At 44.0% G+C, this 16,218-nt stretch overlaps 1 protein-coding gene across 1 annotated transcript in view; it reads right to left on the bottom strand.

Annotated features, from left to right (window-relative positions):
* The window catches only part of CLVS1 (clavesin 1), a 142,796-nt gene extending 128,042 nt beyond the window's left edge, over positions 1–14,754 (bottom strand). Inside the window, exon 1 of the mRNA XM_061171940.1 lies at positions 14,300–14,754. Coding sequence (XP_061027923.1) covers positions 14,300–14,754 — 455 coding nt within the window. The remainder of the gene's footprint in view (positions 1–14,299) is intronic.
* Between the last annotated feature and the right edge of the window lie 1,464 nt (positions 14,755–16,218).

Raw genomic sequence — 16,218 nt, 5'->3', positions numbered from 1 at the left:
TTCTCTATTGTCATGATTATCATCAATGCTTACTCTTTTATTTTCCAGTTATATATACATATGCATATGTGTATATATATATATATATGTGTGTGTGTGTGTGTGTATAACTTTTTCAGATCCTGTTCCATCATGGGTTATTGCAAGATATTGAATACAGTTCCCTGTGCTCTGCGGTGGATCCTTGGTGTTTGTCTATTTCACGTATAACAGTAATGCTTCCTCTTACAGTCACACAGCCCTTCACGTTTAGGATAGAGCAACAGGCCCGTTTGGCAGCCCTTCTGTAATACTATCCAAGGAGGGTGTTTGCTCCCCGGGGCATCGCAGAACTGTATGCACAGGGAAACCAGTACATCGAATGTGGGGTTCTTAAACAACTTTTGGCTGTGAGCCTCTTGAGAATCTGGTGGAAGCTGGGTACCTTCTATACCAAATGCACATGTGTCTAAAATTTCAGGAGATTCACAGATTCCCAGTAGCCAAACGTAGACCAGAAGTCTCTGCCCTCAGGTTCAGAATGAGCCGGGTAAATGTGTCTCACTTACGCAGCAGCTGCAGTTACTTAGACCACTGTGGAGAACAAGGAAGAAGGCATCTCCCACGTTTCTCCCCGGCTAAGGTGTCTGTGAGCTCATGATGCTTGCCAGTGTCCGTGTTCCTGTCCCCATCCCTGGGTGAACAGACCAAAGCAGTATAAATTTAAATCTATAAATATAAAAATTATATTTTGGTCATGGTGGTGGGGTCAGGGTCATATGACACATGAGAAGGGGGTGGCAGCTCAAGTGAGGGGACCAAAGGGAGTGGGCCCAGGGACAACACTCTTTGGATCCCCACTGCCTTAGAGCAGGTATTCAGGAAAGACACAGGATGTAGTAAAAGATAAACAGAGAGCTAAGCTACTTTATGTTGCCCAATATATTCTTGATGAGAGACAAAAGCTTGCATTTAATAGCTAGAAAAATCAAAACATAAAAATATAAAGGATAGTCACCACTTTGGCAAAAACAGGTTTAGTCCAAGTGTAAATGAAAACATAGGTCCTTTTCTGTTAGGCTGGGCAAATATTATAGAGAAGAAAGACACACAAGTCAGAGGGGGGTGTAGCATGTGAATCCAAGATTGGAAAAACCTTGGAAGAAAAACCGCCCAGGTTTTCCATTTTGCACAGTTCCAAATAGAATCTGCACCAGAAGGTGCTTCATGCCCTGCCTGCCGGTGCATCAGGCAGAGCTGTGTTTCTGAGCATGCAGATGAGACGCCATAAAATCCATGCACTGCCACAGCTCATTTACACTCTTTCTTGGGATTCCCCATAGATCTTCACCCAAAGCATACAATTCAACAAGCTCGGTTTTCTGGCTTCCTAATCCACAGAAAATCAGGAGAAAGGGTTTTGAAGCAAGCCCGCTAACAGTAGCCAATTAATAGCTAAGAGGAGAAAGAGGTACTCAAAACAAAACAAAACAAACAAAAGAATTAGAAAGTGCGCATAGCGTGGCAGTATGGGCCATGTAGCATGGGAACAAAGCCCACATGTTCCAAGAATCCTCATCACGATAGTTATTTCACAGCCCAGGGCACGATAACTTATATTTACTGTTGTCAACATGTGTCATTTTAAAAAAGTATTACACTATATTTGACAAGGGTAGGGAGTACATAATGCATTCTAAGGTGGTTTTTTTTTAAAAAAAAACACAACTGCATAAAATAAAATTTTAAAGTTGGCTTCTAAAAAGCAACCCTCAACTATCTGAAGATTTAACTTCTCTGGATGGGATACCCTCTTCCCTTACGAAGCTATAAGGTAAATGAGGCATTGCGGTATTTTTCTGGGAGGTTTCACAGATCAAATATCAAACTGAAATACTCTAGCTGAGGTGGTGTGATCTACTAATCAATATGCATGCTATAAAATTATATGATGGATTAACTCATCAGAAACTCATGAGGAAATGTGTGATCAATATCATCCACAGAAACCTGTCAGGGTGAGGAGGGTCCAGAGTAGAAATAAGACGCCATTTGCAAAGAATGAGGCGGAGAGTCGGGTTTCCGCTCCCTGAGCTCTGCAGGGAAGGAAGCACCCTGAACAATGCACGTTTCTATAACACGAAACCTTCTCTCAACTCGGTCTTATGCACAATGACACGCACGGAATACAGAATGTAAGAACTGAGAGAAAACAATGAAAGTCATCTACTTCCACATCCTTATTAGATGAGGAAATTGGCACCTGAGCTCATCACACAGTGGATGGAGCCACCACAGACCCCGCAGTAGTGACTCCCGTCCCACGTCCTGGTTGCTCCTGCTGCTTCTAGGACATTCTCTGTCCCCATTATGTCACGCTGAGAATCGCTGGGCAGGCGGTAGACAGAGCATCCTCATCTCTTCCTCCTTCATTCTCAAGTTCAACTGCACACAACTGTGGTCCCCTTAACTAGAATGTTGTCATTGGGAAGAGTCTACAGAGAGCTTCTCCCCTCTGGACTTTCCATTGTTCCAAACTTCTCCCCGCCAGTCAAGAGGACGCTGTTGGGCACTACTCTGTACCTGTGGATACCAAGGAGAAAAAGACACAGCATCCTGCCTCCAGAAGCTTCCTGAAGCATGGAGAAGTGTGCAGTAAAGAAGATGAGTGTGACAGGCATTCAGGGAAGAACAAAGGAAGAGAGCAGTGCTGCCCCAGCCATGGACAAAGCTTCTTAGTGTGGAGGAGAGCTTTGAAAGAGGAGTAGGGCTTGATCTGGCCTCAAGCACAAAGCCCAAGTTCCTTGTGGCAAGCAAGGCCTTTCAGTCCTGGCCTCTGCTTACCTCCTCAGCCTCCTCTCTCTCCATGTGAGCCCTTATAGTCTACGCTCAATGGAACCAACTGAGGCTCTTCCAGCAAGGCTAGCTCTCTCTTCCCCGGATCCCTGCGCTGTGTGGTCTTTTTGTCTCAAACGGCCCCCCTCACATTCCTCCCCTCTACCTGCTCAGTCTTCCTTCTCCTTCAAGTCAGATAATGCCTTCAGGAAAATTTCTCCGAGGCCCCAGCTTCCCAGTGGGTTAGATGCCTCTTGTCTGTGCTCCTGTAGGGCCCATGCTCACCTCATTATGGGAACGAAAACTAAATAGTAGGAACTAGGTAAGCAAAGGTGGGAAAGAGCTTCAATGAGTGAGGAGGGGGGAAGGGGGAGAGGAGGCTTACTCAGGTGGAAGATGTCCTTTGGATAAGGAAAGTAATGCCAAATTCTTAAGGTTTTCTATGGCAAAATGTGTGGCAAAGAGACTGAATCAGTTTTGTTAGGGAGCCCTTAAGGATTCCTGAGCAGGGAATTTGTAATAAATTGTGAGCAATCAGAGATTAGGTGACACAATCCCCGGAAGCAGACCCCAAACATAACCAGGTATCATGAAGAAGGAGAAAGAGAAATACTCAGAATCAAACCACCAACAAGTCTTGTGATTTTGTCCAGATTAAACACCTTCTGTTTAAAATGAAGATAATAATTCTCCTTCACAAATTGTTGGGAGGATTAAATTAACAACGTGGCACAGGAGATGCCCAGTGCCTGGGAAGCATTACTAATATTAGCACACTCTCAGCCGGGAAGACACTGGGTGTTACTTGCGGGAGTGCCATATTTGAAATTAGATTCGGAGACACTCAGCAGGGAGTATTAGAGATGGGGAAGAAATAGAGGCAAAGAGAAGAGAAAAATGATGAGAAACAAAAAGAGAATTTGCAAAGAAAAAACAACACATCACTTTAAAACCCTCACAACAAAATTTACCTTCTCTTTATTTTCCTGTCTGATGCTATGTTTCTCAGTATAGTAGCAATAACTTTTACTGCTTTATAGGACTCACAATAAATGGCTTCTGAGCTTGATTTACAACCTCAGCGAAGTGTAGGCATTTAGTCATCCCCAGCAGCTACTTAAGGTTCCGTATATCACCGTTCAGGAGCGATTATCTAGGAACCATATAAGGGCAGGAGAGCTGGGCGCTGGTCCTAGGACTGAGGTTCAGGGCTCAGGCACTGGGGGGTTTCCTTGGAAGGTCTACAGTGTGCTTCTTGTAAAGGGATCAAAAGATGCTTCCCGGCTGATTGAGAACTGGGGAAAGCAGCGAACAGCCCAGAAGAGCTTCAGATCATACGAGAAAAGGCCCCATAGCTCACAACGCACTCGTTCAGGAAGTCAGCTACGCCCATGAGAAAATCTCACAGTGAACGCAGCACACAGACAGCACCGTGATTAAAAACGCCCTTTCTCCGTGCCCTCTTTTACTGCCGCTGGCCTTTTAAAGAGCAGACCCAGGCTGTGCCCCCCACTGGAGCAGGATTTCAAGTTGAGTAAGTGAGCCAAGCTCTGGGCCGGCTGCTTTATCCAGGCCACGCTCCAGGAAGGAGGAATTTATTCTTAGACCCTCGAATTTCTAGGCATCAGAGGAGACTTCCTTATCTACAAAGTAACGAGTGTCATGTCTTTTAAACTCCTGGGTTTAGAAGTGAGCATTTGCGAGGAGCAGGAGGCCTGGAAAGATACGCTGTCAGTGAAAGCTTGCTCTCCTGGTTCTGATGGTCGCCTCCTGCTGCAAACCTGCCCGGCCTTCGTAACAATGTTGCAGGAGCCGTGTGACATCTGACAGCTCCCTGAGAGGCAGCCACCCAGTTAGGCAGGAACGTGCACTGCCGTGTTATCTCAGAGCAGAGACCCCACTGCTCTGCCTTCCATTCAATCCACACGGGAGACGCTTCTAACGGGCATGCTTTCAAGGACCTGAGCTCAATCGAAGGGGATGTCGACAGTGGGCAGAAAGCAGCTGAGCCCTGGACTAAGCAGAATTAGAGTGTGAGTGCTGAGGAGTGTCTGACGAGGAGTTCTTATGGAGGAAGAAGGGGATTTAAAAGAAATATTTGAGGAACTATTTGACTAACCCACGTGGCGAGCCATACACTCATCCAGCAGGTTGAGGAAGCAGAGTAAACTCTTCGAGCTTCACTTCCGCATCAATCGCCAGCTTTTTAGAAGCACGGAACAGAGATGTAGTCCATTTTATAAGGTCTTTAAACCGAATGAGAAATTGTATCTTGGGCATCTTACATTAGATCGACGTGGGAAAACCACCTGAATGATGGAAGAAAGGACATGGCTGTCTGTGTCAGACCCCTTCCTACCTAGCACCTCATTTAACCCTCACAGCTCTACCAAGGACACGCAATTATTACCAGACAGTGAGGAAACCGAAGGTTAGAGGAGTTATGTATCTCGCCAAGGTCACAGAGCTGGTAAGCTGTGGAGCTGGGGTTCTGTTTGCCAACTGAAAGCCGACTCATCTTAGTGGAAGGAACAGGTAGGCAAAGATGACGCTTTCGATCACTATCTTAGATCACACTCATACTAGGACCACTTTCTGTGACATAGTCCAAGCAATATCCAGATTCCTTTGTTGGGCTGGGATTTTAAAAAAATCAAAGTTGTTTCTGTTGTCACTCTTATTATGGCCAAATAATTAGGGTTGAGATTGGACAGGATCTTCAACATTTGATTTGCCAGGTTTCTATGAGATTGGAGTACGTGGCAACAGGATTTCCCTGTTAAGCTATGAGAGCCTTTTCAAGTCTTTGGGACCTTGAGTGACCGAGAGAGGCTTGCTCACTCATACCTTGCTGAGAGCCCTCCTGAGTGTCTGATTGAATGGCCCCCAAGTTTGGCAAATGGGTTCTAGTGGTGAACTATACAGAACAGTATTTGAACTGTGGAGTTAGGTCTGAGATCCAGCTCGTTTTAGCCATTTACCAGCTGTGTGATCTTGGATGGGTCACCTAACCTCTCTGAGTCTCAATCTCATCACCTGCAAAATAAGGATATGAATAGTGACTACCTAAGAGCATTACTGCCTGCCGCAAGGTAAGCACTCAACACTGTCTGATTTTGTGGTTGTAATACTCTCCTTCTCTTCGGTTCAACTTTGCTCATTGCCAAGGTTACAACAATTGGAAAACTGATCACTCCCAGAACAATGCTGGGAATGTTTCTGTAGGAAGAACAGACAGCTAGACCTTTTCCTGAACCTGCCTCGATAGGGCCTGGGACTGGAGAGGAGGGTTGCCTCATGGCCCTGGTGAGAAGCACAAAGTCCACCTGACTTGCCTCCCTCTTGGCTACCCAACATTCAGCACTGACATTTTAGAAATCTGGCCCCTTCGTTCACAAGTTCTTACACTTAGGACAGTAAAACTGAATGAGGTGTAGACCCCCCGCTGCTTGTAAAAAGCTCTTTTATGCTCTGGCAAAAGCTAAAGGTGAACCTCCATCAAGTGGCTTATTTATAGTTTGAAGACTTACATCCCACCTACTAGCTCGGGGTTTTACTCAGAAGAGAAAACCCACTTAATGCACATCTCCCACCACCGTGCTGTCGGGACGCAGGCCACGCCAGCCCTTTGGAGGCTGCCACAGCTCACCAATAACCGGTGACGTCTGAAGGAGCTGGGTCGCCAGCATATCCATTAGATCCATTACGTCTGGCATGAGGGGACGAGGAGCAGCTGAACACCTGTCCAGAAAATAGTGGTGAGTGGAAAAGCGCCTGCTGCCTAAGAGCACATAGATTCTCGGTTGATTTCTTCATTACAAAGTAAACATGGCAGTGCAGTGTCCTTGCTTTCAGAATTGTGACAGCAGGAAGGTCAAGTACCCTAGTACCATTCATCTTCCTGTCGTTTCACACCTGGAGGGACTGGGGGTGGGGGGCGGTGCTTGTGTGAGATGCCATTCTGGGATGCGGAGCTCCTTTGGACCTTCAGGAACTCGCCCAGAGCTGGCCAACTGTAACTGTTCAGCACGTCTCTGGAGTACATGGAGGAACAAGTGAAGCTTGGATTCATCCCGCTACACAATAGCAAGTCTTACAGTAGATAATTACACTATAAAGTGGTAACAATACTTGTCTCCCTGCACTGAACGCTAACGGTGTGTCAAAGACTCTGCCAAGTGCTTTGCCTGTATTATCTCGGATCCTCACAGCAACCTTAGCTAGGGTTACTGCCGGGTCCCATTTGAGAAAGCCGAAAACTGAAAGAGCTACATCACCCAAAGTCACATAGCTCACAAGTGGTAAAGCTGGGATTGAACCATACTCTTAATCACTGGTCCCTAACCTATGGGCCCAATTCTCATAAGTACCATCTCAGGAGGAGTCCAAAAAATGCACACGTGCCCGAGTATTTTCTGCAGCCTGAATACATTACAGGCCCAGCTCCTATGTATACTGTTATTTTTCAAGTGTTACTAATGCTACTGCATTTAATAAAATACTGATCACATAGTTAAAAAAAGACTAGCAAGTCTTGTCTATTGTTCGGCACCCCACGCACTTTCTTATTTGCTCAAACTGAAGTGATGGGTCCCTCTCCACTCCCTTTCTTCCCGCTCTTATTAGGGACTAGACGGGCCCTCCCCATTGAGCCTCCAGATTCATCTCAACTTCTGGTGCACCCAGCTTGCAATGCTCATCCTTCACTGTCTGAGCCCCATTGGAACTCACGAGGAATGGCTTTGTTGTTTACACCGAGCCGCCCTGGGCTTCTTGGCTAGGAGAGGGGGCTGAAAGGAGGCTGTGAAAAATCTTGCATTTGGACCCCAGGGCTGCTTTGCCACTTAGCAACACACCAGTGATTCAGATTTTGATTGTAAGAAGCTCTGGAAGCTTTGAGTTCAGGGTAGGAATGAGACCATAGCTAGGGTTTCGTGGGAAAGCATAGACTTTCTATTCAGACAGACAAGAGAAGCACTTCATCTCTTTTATAGATTACCTACACACATAACCTAGATCCTTGCAGGACTATGGTAGGAATTAGAAATTATATGTATCAAACACTTGGCACAAAGGCAATTCACAAAGGGTGTTATTGACATTGGTGTTAGGATGTTTTTAGACACGCCCCATCAGGGGTTCTCACAGTGGCTTCTAGCTCCCCTAAGGCTTTGGAAATATGAAGGTGGTCGTTCAGGTGATGTCGGTACCTGGGAGAGGGGATGCTGGACACAGTCCTGCACATTAAGAACCAAGCAGCTTCAAATGCCAGTTGTGCTTCTTTTGAGCATCTCTGCTCTTAAATCTTAGATCTTCTCCACTGTGGTCATTGTCTTCATCTACACCCTTGTCTACCACCAGGAAATCCACTTACAGCCTTTCAGAAGCTCCATGGATATTTTGCAATATCTAATCACTCAGGAGCTGAGCAGTCAGCTCCAAGTGTCTTTGGAATGAACTTGGAATTGGAAGCCTTGAGTCTAAGTTTTTCCATTGATGAGTCATAATGCTCCTTGATTAGAAAGTATCCTCTCCTCCCCAAACCTCTTCTTTGTTATTTGTAACTTAGTGATACTGAAACTCCTCAAATGGTTATGAGCATCAAATCAGAAAATGTACATGGAAATGCTTGGGAACCATAAGGTCGTAACAGCTGTATAGAGTATGGAGGTACAGAATTATGCACTGTAATATAACTGACTAGGAACCAACTTAAGGCTCTTCCCTTGAGAAATCTGATTGCCTGAGCAATGCTGTGCTGAGCCATATTGGAACGCAAAGCACAAGGAAAAATCAATAATTCTTATCCTGCCTTCTTGAAAATTTTGATATTCTGTTCATCAGGAATTTTTGTTTGCGTTAATTTTGATTCTAAAAAATATTTTATGACAATATTACTTATTTTGATTAATGAGTGTTTTGGTGCCCCCTTCAATTTTGCATCTCAAGCAAATGCACCAACCCCTCACCCTTGTCCCAGCCCTGGGGCTGAAGTCGTGGCTCAGGCTCCCTGATCTTCAATCCAGATGGCTGAGCTTCAGTGCAAATCTTTTGTCCCTGGTTCTGTATTTTGGGGAAAGAGAGCCTACAGGATTCATTGCCTTCTTATAATAACTCTATATACTCAAAGGTAGTAATCAAGCTGTTCATCAGCTGCCTTTTCTCTCTACTAAATTACCCTAACGTGGCTCTTCCTTAGAATACCTCAGCCTCCTCAAAGAACCAACTTTTCAACTAATTTTCCACCTGGCTGCTGATTTTTGAGCTTTCAGTTGTGGGAAACAAACAATACACTGACAAAAGAATGTCCAGTGTAATTTTATATATTTTGATTTACAATGCATTTCCAATTGTTTTTTCCCCCATTAAAGTACTTGGGGACCAGCTGGTCTACACATGGCACCAACGGATACTATTGTAGTCTATTGTGGGGCTTTTATTACCTGGTCTGCCCCCCAATGCTTTTCTGATATCCTGAGACTATAGTAAACATAATAGGTAGGGACACTAAGACCAGGTGACTTCTTAGAGCCTGCCAGCCACAACTGAGCTACCATGGAGGACTTTGGAGCACAGTGGCTTGGGGTCTTAGCTGTATTGTCTGTACTTTTCAGGAGGAGGAGAGTTAGTAATGGCATCAAATTCTGCTGCCCTTAGAAACAACATCTTGTGACCTGATATCCTAGATATTTGCCTGCTTTGAGTTTTTTTCTTAAGAAACAACTGCCATTTATTGACTAGTGCTAATCTATGATCATGGTCATCCCCACCTTACAGGTGAGAAACTGAGGATAATAAGAATTTAAGCAACTTGCTCAGGATCATATAGCTGGTTAGGAGGCGGCTGGAATTTGAAGCTGGCCATCTGGCTTCAGAGTTTGTGCATTTAATCACTATCCTATTCTGCTATCCTATCTTATCCTATTCTATCCTTGGACACCGTCAACTAGAGTAATTGGGGTTAATCCTTGCAACAGCTCCACATGCCAGATACTAGACCCATTTCCATTTGATAAAATTGAGGCTCCAGAAAGTAAAATAACCTGACCAATTTTAGCTCTTTTGTTAACTGAGCAAAATCCGGAAAAAAATAGACGAGATCTTCTGTGCTCACATTTTCCCCTTCGTGGGAAGGGCATTCCTGGGCAAATCAGGCTGTGTGGCCCCGTGCAAGTATGCAACTCAGAAAGAAACAAGAAATAGATGTCTTTTTTATCAGATCTTAGGGGCAAGTTGGGGATTCTTGCCAATGTTGTTATGAATTAAGGTGAAAAAGATCAAAAGGCTCATTGAGCAAGAGTGTTTCCTTAGGTCTCTGTTACACACCAGGCTGCTGAGCTGAAATGTACACTCTGCTGACGCTGGAGGTGCCGGCTTCATTGTGTGAATGAGTAGGTGGGTGCTGATTTAATCTAAGTCGTTTCGGTTCAGCCCGGCAGCCTCAGGAAAGACAGAAGTCGTCTGAGGAGGCCAGTTTGTGTTCCGAGACTCCTGTGTTCTGTGGGCACACCTAACCCTGCACATGCCCCTGGAGGGTAGCACTTCTCATCACTCACTGTTCTGGGCTCTTGCTCAGGCTGTCTGGGTCTAGATGAATGAGATTTACATCGTTTTAATAAATATTAATAGCCATTTTAATCTCAGTAAACCTTTCATATGAGACGTTCAAATCACTTTCCAGTCATCTCGGGCTCCCCACGAGAGTCCAGTAATCATTTTGCAAAGCTGTGCTAACTCTTCAGCCCTTCGGGGTTCCATTAGGCTAGGTCTGTGTGACAGGGAACACGTCTGGGGAGAAAGCTAACAAGTGCTGAGGAAGGGCAAGGGGCAGATCACACTCGTCGGCCCACTTCTGTTTTCAAATATTGTACTCCTGTCTCTATTTTTAACTTATTTACCATCTGTGCTCTATTATATTTGTAGTGGGAGGTTTAATAGTGTTTGTGATAATACTAGAAGCTAACATTAATTGTTTACCATGGGCCAAGCAATGCGCTGTGTACCTTAAATGCCTTGTTTCATTCAGTCCTCCCAACTACATTATTAAATAACCATCAAGAGGTTGCTTGTCCCAGGTCATATAACCAGTAAATCACATGACAGTATCCAGGTTCAAACTGAGGTTTGTTTGCTTCTAATCATCTTTGGCTATCAGTAAGATAGCCTTATCGTTCACCTTCTTGTTAAGGCCAAAATGGTTTGGAACAAATAGTATTCTACAATTTGAAACAAACTGCCTCAAGTAGACCCAGCTTTGGGAGGGGTAGGAGGGGTGGAAGAAAGAGATTGTGTGTGTGTGTGTGTGTTGTGTATGTGTGTGAGAGAAGAGAGGGATTACTTCAAAGGACCTAGTGAATCAGGAGCCTATAAAGTGAATTTTAAAATCCCTCTCCATCCATAGGATCAGGCTGAATGAGCTTCACATTCATGAGCCATTAGAGCTAGAAGATATCTCAGGGATTACCTAGTTCAAGCTTTTTATTTTACACCTGAGGAAACTGAGGAACAGAGACGTGAAGTAACTCTTTCAAGATTATCTTAATCATAAAGATTTGAATTATTCCCTTAAAGACTTGTTTCTTCTTGCTTCTTAACACATTTTGAGGTACATACAGACCAAAGACTAATACAAAACAAGATATTTCATGATGATTTATCGCCTCATGTGTAAATCATCGCTTACTGGTGTTCTGTGCCTCATCTGTCTTAGCAGATACAAGTTCTCCAACACGTTCAACTAAGCACAGATGAAGTCAGCAGGATCATTCTCCAGAATCATCAGATTTTTCTGTTTCGAAATCCAAAATGTTCATGTGCCCTTTTCGAGAGGACAGCTGTTCCCTCTAGTGTAAGACTCATGTCCTGTGTTGATGGTTTACGTCTCAAAAGGAATTCTCCTGCGGTAGATGGGAGTTAGCTGTCTATGTGTTTGCACCATAACTGGACAGTGGGTGGCCCAAGGGGTTGTTTGCTGGAGGGACCTTGTATTTTCATCGCGTTCATCATGTCCTTGTGCCTTAGCACAAGCCCTGGCACAAAGTCTACACTTGTCACATGTTTGTTGAGTGAATGATATATGGGTGAATGTAAAGACCTGGAAATCTTTCTCATCAGTAGAGCCTTGTAACAAGAGGCTCATCCTTAATGCTTATGGAATAACAGAACAGAGACATGGCAGGGCAGCCCAGGCCTAGGTGCAGACCTGAACAATCTCTAGACTGATAGTGTTAAAACATTCAAATACCTTTTCAGGGTTAGATTGCTTTATTCCAGTTTACCAGCCAGAAAACAGCCAGTGGTCACTAAGGTGTCCCTTACTAATCATCATTTTTAGGAGGAGGAATAGTCATATGAGGCACTAAAGGGGCGCCCTAGAAATTCCTTTTAATTATATTTGGGAGAGGGGCTCTTTGGTATATTTTTAAAGTTAAACCTGTGTTTCCCCAAATACCATAATTTCAATATGATCCCCCTGTGAGAGCTCAAGCCACAGATGAAGTTTTGGAGATTAATTCATGCATTCTTTTGCATTCAACATTTATTGCCTATTGGACCATGTGCCCAAGAGATAAACATGAAAAAGGCACAATCTCCGGCTCTCAAGGAACCTGCAGTCTTGGGAGGAGGGATAAGAAAGAACACACAAGCAAACACGCAATTACAGTAAAGCCAGGTTAAGATAACTTGCTCTCAAGTCAACCCTGTATTGACAACTCTGTATTTCACTGGTTGTGTGACATTGAATGAGTTACTTAACTTCTCAAGACCTCGTGTCATCAAATGTAAAATAGGGATCATAGGAACACCCATCATGCAAAGTTTTTGAGTGGATTAAATGAGATAATATATGTACATATAAATGCTTAGCAGAGTATGTGGTATGTTTTCAAAAATATTCACTAAAATGACAGTGGTTCTTATACTCCAACTGTAAATACTTTAACGGAAATATGTGAATAGAGGAAGGCACCTCACTGAAACAGGTTGGGATGGAAGGTAGATAAAGACTACCTTCCCGAAGAACCACAGAGATAGGTGTGAGTCAGTAGGCAGGTTATGTCCCAGATGGTTGGACTTGGCATAAGAAATGGTTGATCCCTCCTTTAAGTAGCTGGTGGGGCAAGTCCAGAGGCTTGGAGGCATGTTGAAACCTCAGCTATTTAAGACAAGGCTTACACTTCCAACCAGCAGGACCAGAGAACATGAAAAAGGGCAGAGGGTGAAGACGAGCAGGAGATGCAGAAGGTGGACCATAAAGAGCTTTGCTTTACTTTGAAGACCTTGCAGGTCACTGAAGGATTTTAATGAGAGGAGCGACGTGACGGAATTTTGGAAGGGTTACTCTGATGATGGTAAAGACTAGAATGGCTCAGAGGAGACTAGACCAGAGGCAGGGACTCCAGTCAGGAGGCTGTCTCAGTGATGCAGGTGAGAAATAATGAGAAGTTACGCTAGGGCAGTAGCCATGGGGGCAAAGAGAGTGAAGAGATTTGAGGTGGTTTTAAGAAGAAAGGGGTAGGGCTTCCCTGGTGGCGCAGTGGTTGAGAATCTGCCTGCCGATGCAGGGGACACGGGTTCGAGCCCTGGTCTGGGAAGATCCCACATGCCACGGAGCAACTAGGCCCGTGAGCCACAACTGCTGAGCCCACGCGTCTGGAGCCTGTGCTCCGCAACAAGAGAGGCCGCGACAGTGAGAGGCCTGCGCGCCGTGATGAAGAGTGGCCCCCGCTCGCCGCAACTAGAGAAAGCCCTCACACAGAAACGAAGACCCAACACAGCCATAAATAAATAAATAAATAAAAATTTTAAAAAAAAAGAAGAAGAAAGGGGTAGGGCATGGCAATTAATTGGATGTGAGGAGCAAGGGCAAGGAGCAGTCCAGGAAGACACCCAGGTTTCTGGCTCGAGAGACTGGATGGATGGAAGAGCAGGGAGAGTGGGAAAGATGCTGCACTCAGTTGGGACATGTTGAGTTTGTGGTTCTTTACAGGACTTTCTGGGAGAAATGGCTGGCAGGCATTTGGATGGGAAGGTCTGGCACGCAGAAGAAAGGTCAGATATTAAAGTCATGGAGAGGATCCAAGAAATTAGTTCATGTGTTAAAAACACTTGACTTAAAGCCATCTACTGAATCCATTTTTGTTGTTGTTAAAGATGAGAATCCTAAAGACAGAATATATGGTTCTTCTAGAAGACCAGATTTCAATTTTATTAAAATAAATGACCCACTTTGATGAATAGAATAACTTCTGAGGTCTCTCACAATTCTAAAACTGTGATTCTTTTGTTCCAAAACATTGCTGTGGATCTGTAATCACCTTTTGATGACAGTAAAAGACCTGTGGCCTTAAAAGTCTCTTTGTGGACGTGTAGAATATATACTTTTAAATAAGAGCCCATTATCTGTAAAGGCATACAGCCCCAAACATGCAGTGACAATGCTTATGAAAAAGAAAAAACAAATAAAGACACTATCTACATTTACCTACTCTGATCCCAATTGGCTGCAAACAGCAGAAGAATCTTCCTGCCATAGTGATCGCGGTTTTCCAGCACTCCGGGGAACCCGTCGATGAGGGCCCTCTTAATGCCAGGATCATCAGCCTTGAAGTTTTTGAACATGTCCAGGTTTAGCTGGCGGTACTGGAAGTACTGCGCCAGGAGTCTAAAGGCATCTGCTTGGTGAAACTTCCTGGCTCGGAGAAATCTCAGGATGAAGGCATCATCTGTGCGTAAAAATCCAATGTCAGGCCTGGTGATGATCATGTCCCTGACTTGCTGAATATCCTGGTGTAAAACATCTGGGTTTTCATTCAGTTCTAGGCGAGCTTTCTCTATAGTCTCTGGGCTGAGTCCAGCCTGTAAATGGGTCATCTTGGCCAAATCTCCTTTCCAAGTGCTTAACTTCTGATACTTGGGAAGAAAAGAGACTGGTCCCATTCACGTGATGGTCTGCTGAAATTGTGGCCCATTCAACAGTTTTTTTACTACCAAGCTGCCACTGAAACAGACAAATAGAAGGTCTTCTTTCTGTTCCTGGAAAGCAGTAGGACATTCAGGTCCTATGTGGTGGCGGCCATCCCAAAGAGAAGCAAAACCGAGGCCATTGCTTACTGCAAAACAAATGCACACAAGAGAAACAAACAGAGATGATACAAAGAAAGTCTGGGTAAGTTAATTGGAACTCAGAAAAGCAGTATATTATGCTGCAGATCTGATTCGAAGAATAAAGGATATATTTTCTTTAAAAGAGGATATTTGGCATAATTTTATTATCGACAGCTTCAGTGTGTAATATGCAAGTATTTGTAATACGTTTAGGAAGTTTTTAGTTACGTTGACTAGTTAACATGATAGTGTATGGTCAGATTAGTAATAGATTGCTTTTTTATGAATTACCCAAGAAGAGAGAAAAATCCTCCTCTGTTACCGCCTGCTTTATGGGGCTATTCACAGGCCTCCTATCCAGAGACATTATGGCCTCCCATTAGCTTCTTTTCTCAAACAGTTTCTTTCACAGAAATACGCCCTCCTCCACCTGTTTTAAAGGCAGCCATTTGCAGCTTAACAATAAAAAGGGACTTTTAAAAGTCACCCTATTTTCACCCCACAGTACCTAATTACTCAAAACTAAACTCAATGAACTGGAGCAGGGAGGGAAGGACAGGCTTATGGCTGGAAGCTTGACCTTCAGTAATCAAATTCAACAGCAGTGAGAAAGGGTCTCACGTGCGGACATTTACAAGTGGTTATACTATTCTGCTAAAGGCAAAGGGACTTGAGGACTTCCCTGGTGGCGCAGTGGTTAAGAATCCACCTGGCCAATGCAGGGGACACAGGTTTGAGCCCTGACCCGGGAAGATCCCACATGCCGTGGAGCAACTAAGCCCGTGCACCACAACTACTGAGCCCGCGTGCCACAACTACTGAAGCCCGTGTGCCTAGAGCCTGTGCTCCACAACAAGAAAAGCCACGACAATGAGAAGCCCGTGCACCGCAACAAAGACCCAACACAGCCAAAAATATAAATAAATAATAAATAAATTTATTTAAAAAAAAAAAAGGCAAAGGGACTTGAAACTCTCGGTTGTCTCCCTACCTAACCCAATATCCATATGGACTTAAAAGTCATTTTTTCGTGTAACTTTTCTGTTGTCCTGAAATATTATTTTACTTATGATAATGATTGTTTTTTGTTTGTTTTGCTTTTCCCTTGGTGAAATAAATTTATTTATTTATTTATTTTTAATTTATTTTTTATTGAAGTATGGTTGAATTATAATGTAGTGGTAATTACTACTGTACAGCAAAGTGACTCCATCATACATATATACATAGTCTTTCTCATATTCTTTTCCATTATGGTGTATCACAGGATATGGAATATAGTTCCCTGTGCTCTAC

The sequence above is a fragment of the Eubalaena glacialis genome, chromosome 17 (genome assembly GCF_028564815.1).
Source record: "Eubalaena glacialis isolate mEubGla1 chromosome 17, mEubGla1.1.hap2.+ XY, whole genome shotgun sequence".
In the NCBI taxonomy this organism is placed as follows: Eukaryota; Metazoa; Chordata; class Mammalia; order Artiodactyla; family Balaenidae; genus Eubalaena; species Eubalaena glacialis.
This window is presented reverse-complemented; position numbering and strand designations above follow the sequence as displayed.